Here is a 9358-nt window from a genome sequence, read left to right on the forward strand (position 1 = left end):
TGGGATAAACCCTACTTGATCATGGTGTATGATTCTTTTAATGTGCTGTTGAATTCTGTTTGCTAGTATTTTGTGGAGGATTTTTGCATCTATGTTCATCAGTGATATTGGTCCGTGGTTTTCTTTTTTTGTGACATCTTTGTCTGGTTTTGGTATCAGGGTGATGGTGGCTTCGTAGAATGAGTTTGGGAGTGTTCCTCCCTCTGCTATGTTTTGGAAGAGTTTGAGAAGGATAGGTGTTAGCTCTTCTCTAATCAGTGGTTCTTTCTTACACATCATGTGAAGTTCATTTCAGTGACCTTTGAACAAGCTGCACTCCACCCCACCCCACGACAGATGCTCTGCCCCTACCTGGTGGCTCTCGTGGTGGGAGCGCCCTGTTGCAGGGAAGTCCAGCTCTGCTGTGGGCTGGGTGACCACACCACGTGCGGTTACTTCTGCCAGGGCCTCCGACGGTGCCATTGGCAGAACACTTGACCTTTCCACCCCTCCTTCTCCTTGTAGAGAGCCCGAGCCTCTGCTGGAAGGAAGAGGGGAGGCGAGACCCCACAGGACACCCCTGCATGCTTCCCAGGATTAAGAACCTATTTTTGAAGCATCTTATTTCGTGACCGAAGCTCCACTGTCAGTGAGACGTAAATGGCCCGACTTCCCCCCGGCATTCGCTTCATCGTCTCGTTCTCCAGGGATCAGTGGTAAGTCCTTGGGCACGGTGCCTCCGTGCAGCCAGTGCCCCCTGCCCCCAGTTTCATGATAAAACGCACGTGGATGACCAGCCTCTCCGTAACTATGGAATGGTTTGTTGGTGGTGGAAGCGGTGACCAGGAACACGGCCTAGTTGTCCATCTTTGGTTCTGGCAGTGACAGACAGACTGAAAACCTTCGAGGTTTTCAGTGGTTTCTGGTCTACTGAAGGTAATCCTGGTCCCCACCCACAGAAAAATGACCACTGACTACTGGCAGGATATTAAAATGGCTGTGGGTGAAATAAGTATATTAACTCTGAGCTTAGTGAGTGGCCTCGCTGGGTCAGGACTTTCAGAGAGAAAATGAAATCTGAACAAGTTAAATGCAGATCAGTTTCTGTTCTGAGAGCACCTGGTGTGCTCTGAGAATCTTTCTCACAGGAGATTCGTGAATCCCACGCTCCTTGGAGCAGGCGGTCGGGGAGGGCGGGGTGCAGAGCTGGGCTGTCTAGTCTCTAACCCACACTCTCAGTGGGTTTTCTCCCCTGCTCATCTCTGTTGGGAAGAAAGAATTGTTCCTCGACCCTCTTAGGTTGAATGATTGGGGGCATGTGAATTAAACTGACAAAAAAACAGATTCACAAGAGAAAAGAAAGATTTAACCACGTATGTGTGGGAGTTCACAGAAAAACGTGACTCCAGGGGGCCTTAGAATTTGGGGATTGTATACCGTCTTAATAGGGGAAGAGGAGCAAGAGAAGGGCGCTTTTGGGAAAACAGGTAACTTTTTGGAAAGGTAAATGTGCCCTTAGGAGACTAGTTGGGAGCTAGGATACCGTTGTGACAGTGTCTGTTTAGGTGTGATGTGGGCACATCCCGTTTCTGGTATTAAGACGCAGTCTCTCCTGGCTGCTCCCAGGGGAGGATTTATGACAGCTGACTTCTTTCTCAGAGGCTCTGCTTTTAGGCAGGTGAGAGCTTTCAGGACTCACGTGCCTTCTGCTGAAAATAACGTTGATGCCGCAGCAGCGTGTTCTGAATCCCTTCAGCTCCGTCTCACCAGGACACCCTTGCCCTCTGCACCTTTTGCAGCTTCTCAGGCCCAGGCTGGTGGGTGGAGCGCCCACAGGGTCTCAGGTGTGACTTCAGACGTCTGGCTCTTTCCACAGCAGTTCGCTTGTCCACTCATTCCCGTCTACTGCTAATCTAGCCACAAGTGGTTCCCTTTTATTGAGTGGGTGTTTATCTTTCCCTTGTTTTGAAACTTTATTTTGATACAATTTCATACTCACAGAAGAAAATGAGAATGTTACCAGGAGCTCCTGTAGAACTCTTATAATCACAAATTCTATTTTTTTTTTAAGGTTGAGACCTACAGAGATAGAACAGTGCTTCTCACACTTTAGTGTGCGTGGGAATCACCTGAAACTTGTTAAAATGCAGATTCTGACTCAGTAGATCTGGGTGGTGCCTGAGAGTCTGCACTTCCCAGGTGATGCGGTGCTTTTCGTCCGTAGACCACACTGTGAGTTGCAAGGAGATAGCATATTTGTCTTCACTTCTATTCCATCTCTACCTCAAACTTGCTCTTTGACCTTGAAAGGTTATTTAACCTTTCTAGATCTCAGCTTCCTTAGCTGTAAAAGAAGAGAATTAGCTTTTCTTCTAATATTCCTGCGAAGGACATTTTTTATGTTTTTCTACCCAGCATGCGTTGCCTCTTCCTAACAGCACTTTGATTTCCTTTGGGGAGTTGACTTCCCTCCTTTGTGTGCAGGTGTGATAGGTAGGTGGGTCTCAGGATTTTCCATCCCGTTATGGCAGCCCCGTGACCTTCCGCCATAGCCCAGGTCCAGCAGGAGGCAGGAGAGGACCTAAGGTGGGCTACGGGCCTCTCTCTCCTGGGACTTTCCGTCTTGAATTGAGTGAACCTAGGGCAGAGGAAATGGTGAATCGCCTCTGGTCCAGCTGTGGGGGGCCAGGTTCAACTGGCAGACAAATTCTTAACATTTGTCCTCATTTGCTTCTCCCCCTACCTTCTCTCGTCTGTGTGTGTGTATGTAGTGGGGGTGTGTGTGTGTGTGTTGTGTATGTATGGGCCGTGTGTGCGTGTGTGTAAAATGCCCTCTCTGCCCGCTGAGGGGCTCTGGGAACAGTACCACCCCGGCAGCAGCGAGCACACCCGGTGCTGGATCTCAGTTTCTCTGTAACGTTTTCCACTGAAGGAGCCAGTCAGACATCCTTGGAGGCTGGGTCAGCGCTGGGCAGGGAAAGTGAGATGAGCCTGGAATACCTTGTGCCAAAAACTAAGGAAGTGCTTAAAAATGAAGGGGCGCTCACTGGCCCAATCTGGGATGAGATTTTAAATAAACGATACCAGTAATGGATTATAGCCCATTGAATAAAACAAGAATCCAGTGAGTCCATTCTGCTATAACTAAATAATGCATAAATGGGAGGAAGGAAAGCTCTTTCCCGCAGTAGAATGCCAGCCACTAAGTAGAGCAGGAGTGTCCAAGCTGGAACATCGCCATCTGAAACCATCAGGGATGCTTGGCTTAGGCAAGGATTATCAATGGACACACACGACGGGGGGAAGGTTGGAGGAACGGGGTATCTATGTAACCTCAAAGTATGTACCCACAAACTCCTCACTGACTACTAGAGGGAAAAACTGTAGCTTCTCTGAGGGGCGACCAGGCAGAAAGCCCCTAAACCAAGCGGTCAGTGATGACGTTACTGACATCGTGGCCCTCCTTTAGGATGCTCTGGAGAGACTCATATCACAGTATGCCTCGTTTCCTTGTTCCTAAATTAGGGATGTCTTCTTGCTAATTTCTGTGCCAAATGATACTGTTCAGTAACTCTCGTCTAAAGAATTTTTTACTTCTTATTTGCATATGACCGAGATAAATAACACTCAGATAAGGAAACGATATTCTCCCTTGAGTCTCTGAATTGTCTGGGAATGCCTGTGGCATTCTAGAACATTTCTGAGGAAGCTTTGAAGGTGCCTTGCTAAGATAAGCCTTTTTTGCTAGAAACTTGGCGTTAACCCAAACACTATTCTTGTAGTATTGGTGGATACAGAGAATGCTATCTATTGTTACAGAAAGTAAGTGGAACATTGATGAAGTAAAAGTTTAAATAATTCATTTTTAATTGTATTTGCTTAATATTCAAAAGGCTAAATGTAACACAAAGCAGAAATTAAAGTATCGGATTATATTCGTTTCCTGGGGCTGCTATAACAAGTCCACAAACTGGGTGGCTTAAAAGAACAGAAATTCATTTTCTCACGGTTCTGGAAGGCAGACGTCTGAGACCAAGGTGTCGGTAGAGCCGTACTCCCACAGAAGGCTCGAGGGAAGCGCGCTTCCTTGCCTCTTCCCGATTCTGGCGGCTGCTGGCTGTCCTAGTGTTCCCTGTCCTGTTCTACCTGCGTCACCACGTGGCCTTCCTCCCTGTCTGTCTCTGTGTCTCACCATGGCCTTTTATAAGGACACGGAGCTGGATTTAGGATCTTAGTGGATTTTAGGCCATACGTGAGTTAAGTATGACCTCAACGTAACTAATTACATCTGCAAGACCCGATTTCCAAACGAGGCCACGTTCTGAGATTTATGGTGGACATCAGTTTTGGGGGGACAGTATCCAACCCACTACAAGATGGATAAAAGGAAACAAATATTTTCCGAAGTCCTTGCTTCACAAGTGAGAAAGGAAGAAGGTGGACGAGGATAGAATTACAAAATGGGAAAGGACTTCTGGAGGATTGCTTAATCCCCATAACCCAGGATAATCCTGCAGAAGTAAAAAGTTCGCCCACTCTCCAGGACGGGGGTATTGCCATGGCCACTAGGAAGGCACCAGCCCCACAGTGGTTTAAAAGTGACCAGTGGGGCTGTGTTTAGGCCTTCCAGAAGTGGAAAACTCAGCCTCTAGCTGCTGGGTCTTCCCCTCTCCTCAAATCCTACGTAATGAGATGAGGAAAGAGAGAGGAAGCATTTGAAAACAGAGGGAGTAGAGTTGGCCTGATACTGGCGAAATGAAAGATCGGGTTCCTCTTTAGGAGACATACATTCTGGGTCTAGGAAACTCCCGGTTTGCAGGGTAGGTTGACCCTTGTGCCCTGATTCTGCAGAGCAGGTTCCCTCCGAGAGCCCTGCTAACCGGCAGGCCGGTACTCTTCCCAAAGGGGCTGATTGATCAAGGTGTTTCACCTCCACCCAACACTGAACTACTGAAAAGGCATTTTCACTGAACTGGAGGCATTCTCCACTCTGTAGCCCTCGGTGTTCCCGGGGCTCCCGTGGCTGTGCTCCGGCGTGGTGTCCCCCGTGACCGCACGGGGCGGTCATGGGAACTACTTCCGCCCCTGCAGGCTCTGGGCAGGGGAGCACCACATGCAAGACCGCCGGCTAGAGAAGGCAAGGGCCCAGGAATGGCTGCTGGGTTCCAATAACCTGGACAGCTTGACAGTCTAGGAATGAATGCAGGTGTGTTAGGGCCCCAGGGGTCTTCAGACCTGATCGAGGCATATGGACGAGCTCGTTATTTCGGGGTTTATTTATTCTATTTAATAAATATGTTAAATGCACTTAATAAAACTAGAATATTTATAAGTGGAATGTTCTGGGTAGAGAGTGGAGACCATGAACCTGAGGCCCATTTTCTTTTTTAATTTATTTATTTTATTATTTTATTTTTGGCTGCGTTGGGTCTTCGTTGCTGTGCGCGGGCTTTCTCTAGCTGCGGCGAGCGGGGGCTGCTCTTCGTTGCGGTGCGCGGGCTTCTCACTGCGGTGGCTTCACTTGTTGCGGAGCGTGGGCTCTAGGCACGCGGGCTTCAGTAGTTGTGGCACGAGGGATCAGTAGTTGTGGCTCGCGGGCTCTAGAGCGCAGGCTCAGTAGTTGTGGCGCACGGGCTCAGTTGCTCCGCGGCATGTGGGATCTTCCCGGACCGGGGCTCGAACCCGTGTCTCCTGCATTGGCAGGTGGATTCTTAACCACTGCGCCACCAGGGAAGCCCCCCAAGGCCCATTTAAGTAGACCTGCTCTTTCCAAATCCTTGTGAGCCGGGTGATGATGAAATTCAGAGTCTCCTGGCCGATGGCACAGTCGTAAGCTGGTTGTATGTAGCATCCTCGAGGGCTCCAAATCCTTCTCTCAGACTCTGGTTTGGGAGGGGCTGGAGGTGACTCAGACTGAGAATATTTTCTTACTCCTTGTGGAGATGGGAAAAGGGAGTGCTGGACCCAGATGGGGCCGGACGGGGTCCCCCACAGTCCACACTCGCCCTAGCAAGTGGGCATCAGGCAGCCGGTGGGTCTAGCTGTGGGCTGGAAATTCGGGTGTGGGAAGTTCCAGCGGCCCAGAACCTTCATAAGCTGGTGCAGGGGAGCAGGGGGTGGGATACGGAGAGCTTCCAGCCAGGAATTGAGACACCTCCACCCCCTACCAAACGGGTGACTTTCAGAAACACAAGGACAAAGGCCTAGACTTCTGTCACAGGTCCACTGCACTGGCATAGTCTGCGTTCTTGCGATCGATGACACACTCACTTGGTTATAGTTTCACTTTTTTCCTACCTGCTCATTGGCGGGGGCTCGAAGAGCAAAGAGTCCTAGGAAAACCATCAGTAAATGTTTCCTTGACGAAGTCGGGGCGCTGTGCCCTCGCTAAGCGCAGGAGTTCCAGAGGTTGAAGGTTTGAGTCCCACGGTACTCCCAAGCCTTTTTTCCCACCCGAAATATGACCTTTGGTTGAAAAGCTGGAAATGTTCATTTGACTCCCGCCTTTTCTGGTGGCCAGGGAGGCAGACACTCTCAGGAGTCTTCGTGTTTAGTCCAGAAAGCTACCCTTGAGAAGCGAATCACAACGTTGGAAACGTGGGGGGGAGACAGGAGGAAGGTCCCCTCCTCATCGAGGGCCTTGAATGAGCCGCCTCCCCGGGGGCCGCGGCCCCCCTGCAGCCCCTCTCTGTTCTGTCGCCCCTGCCTCCGCCTCGGGTCATTACGGGTTTAAGCCCGCACGCAGTCGGAAGGTCACTGGCCTTTCCAGACCAGAACAGGACGGGTTCTTCAGGGCTAGGGGCCGGGCCTCAGGACGCAGAGGGCCTGCCTCCCCACTGGGTGCTCCTGTCACCGTCTCTTGCCAAGGACTTTTTCCTCCTGACCCGTTGTCTTCCCCGAAGGGCCGCTTTTCTATAGGGTGGTTCAAACATTTAGAACCACATTTAGGCCTGAATGAACTTTCATCTTCTTGCTAAAGTATCTTCTTGTCTGTAGTCTCCATACACCTCAGCACTTCCTCTCGAACTGCTTTTCTCATAAACCAAGAACAGCAGCAGGGCTTTGGGCCAATAGTTTTTATGTCATTGGCCTTATTCATAGCTTGTCAGCGTCACTGAGCTGTTCTCACTGAGGCCGGTGAAATAGTTATATTTCTGCCTTGCTTGTGTCCTTCTAAAAAGTAAAAAATAAATATGATCTCAACTGCCCAGGGTAGCAGGCTTATAAGTCACGTGCAGTTAGTTTCGTTACAAACTAAATCGTCATTCCCTTTTGTCTGCTTTGTAAACCCATGTGTACATCTGTGTCCCAGGTTTCTCTTTGATTAGTTTTTCTCATGATGGTTTAAATAGTTTCAATTAACAAAGTAAAAGTGACACATTTTTAAAATATTGTAGTGGTGTTATAAACAGGATTGATCTTTGATGTAGGACTGAGTAAAAAACATACAGCATAAGGAAATTTAAGAATACCGTTGTAATGGATTCTTAATGCACCTTTTTTTAATTGAAGTATGGTTGATTTACAACGTTGTGTTTAATTTCTGCTGTACAGCAAAGTGATACATGTGTATGTTCATTTTACATATATATGTTCGTTTTCATATTCTTTTCCATTATGGATTATCACAGGATATTGAATATAGTTCCTTGTGCTATACAGTAGGACCTTGTTGTTTATCCATTCTCTATGTAATAGTTTGCGTCTGCTAATCCCACACTCCCAGTCCATCCTTCCCCTCAGCTTCCCTCCCCGTTGGCAACCACAAGTCTGTTCTCTATGTCTATGTCTGTGAGTCTGTTTCTGTTTTGCAGATAGGTTCATCTGTATCGTATTTTAGATTCCACATATCGGTGATATCATATGATATTTGTCTTTCTCTTTCTGACTTACTTCACTTAGTATGATAATCTCTAAGTCCATCCATGTTGCTGCAAGTGGCATTATTACATTCTTTTTTATAGCTGAGTAATATTCCATCGCGTATATGTACCACATCTGCTTTATCCATTCATCAGCCGATGGACGTTTAGGCTGTTTCCATGTCTTGGCTATTGTAACTAGTGCTGCTATGAACAAACATAAGGTGCATGTATCTTTTCGAATTATGGTTTTGTCCGGGTGTATATGCCCAGGAGTGGGATTGCTGGGTCCTATGGCATTTTGTATTATTTTATGTCACATCCCTGCCACTGTTTTGTGTTTCAGGTACAGAGCCTTCATTTTTATTTTGACATTCTTGCTGTATGCAAGTTTTCACTTATCTCGAAAGCCTATCAGCATAGTTAAGGTAAGAAATCATTGAAAGCACTCGATTTCATTTCCTGACTGTAATCTCTGTAAGGAACTAGTAAGCCGGTTGGGGGGAAGGGGAGTTTGGGGGAGAGCAGTAAGATAAATGGAGAAAATGGATTGTTGAGAAGCAAGGTATTTTGCTGCTTTGGTTTTTAGTTTCTCTTTTCTGAAATTAATAGCTTTAAAATGGTTTTAGGATTTATAATTTCAGAGATAGTATACTTTCGGTTATGTCCGTTGACTGTTCCAGAATTCTAAAGCTTAATTAAATATCTATTCTGTCTTGTGTGAACTTTCCCTCCGAATATATGCAGTCTACAAATGTTCCCCAAATTGCTTCTACGGTCATTAGGCTTTGATCCTAAGTCTGGCAGTGGTGGTGTTTCTCCATTATTCTTAGAACACTGAGTTTCTGTGTGAGTGGTGGGTGGGCAGGAAGTTATTAAGCAGGCATTTAACTCGACTTGGGGAAAAGAAGACGAAAGGAGACGATCCTACGTAGTAGCCAGTTGTAACCTGGGAAAAAGCAGAGTAGTTGTCTTACCCTCACTGGCGTGACATCACTTTGCCTGCAGACTGTCAGCTGGCTTGAATGGCTGCTGAGCCTTTATTATAGAAGGGACGAGGAAGTCGTCCAGGGCCAAAGGTAGTTCATTTACAGCCCGACTGCCCCTCCCTCACTTTCTCCTCATTGGCCGGGTCGCAGGTCCAGGGCTGTAATTCCATTGACCTTTGTAGTACTGCTTCTCTGCTTCCCGGGTCGGGTCGGCGGGAGGAGGGACCGACTGCTGGTGGACAGCCGTCCTCTCGGGCTCCCGGCCGGTGGCAGAGGCAGTGCCGAGGCTGTTGCCTCTCTGGACGGTTCTGTGTTCCCGGTCTCCAGCAACTCCCAGCGGACGTGAAACATCATCCATCTGCTCCAAGGATCCTAAAATTCCTCCTTGACCCCTAGTAAGCAGGAATTACCCTGGCCCTTCAAGTCGCTTGTAAAATTCTCCCTTTTTTTTTTTTTTTTTTTTTTTGCGGTACGCGGGCCTCTCACCGTTGTGGCCTCTCCCGTCGCGGGGCACAGGCTCCGGACGCG

The 9358-nt window shown here is 48.1% G+C and overlaps 1 protein-coding gene across 5 annotated transcripts in view; it reads left to right on the forward strand.

Annotated features, from left to right (window-relative positions):
* Positions 1-9358, forward strand: part of SLC37A1 (solute carrier family 37 member 1) — a 61640-nt gene that overhangs the window by 7884 nt on the left and 44398 nt on the right. For 4 of the 5 annotated variants that reach the window (XM_055086437.1, XM_055086435.1, XM_055086436.1 and 1 more), the window contains 2 exons: positions 505-695; positions 8188-8269. In XM_055086437.1, coding sequence (XP_054942412.1) covers positions 640-695; positions 8188-8269 — 138 coding nt within the window. In that variant the 5' untranslated portion in view covers positions 505-639. Of the gene's footprint in view, positions 1-504; positions 696-8187; positions 8270-9358 lie in introns of those variants that run through there. The other variant, XM_055086438.1, reaches the window with a different exon arrangement.

This window comes from Physeter macrocephalus, chromosome 8 (genome assembly GCF_002837175.3).
Source record: "Physeter macrocephalus isolate SW-GA chromosome 8, ASM283717v5, whole genome shotgun sequence".
Taxonomy (NCBI): domain Eukaryota; kingdom Metazoa; phylum Chordata; class Mammalia; order Artiodactyla; family Physeteridae; genus Physeter; species Physeter macrocephalus.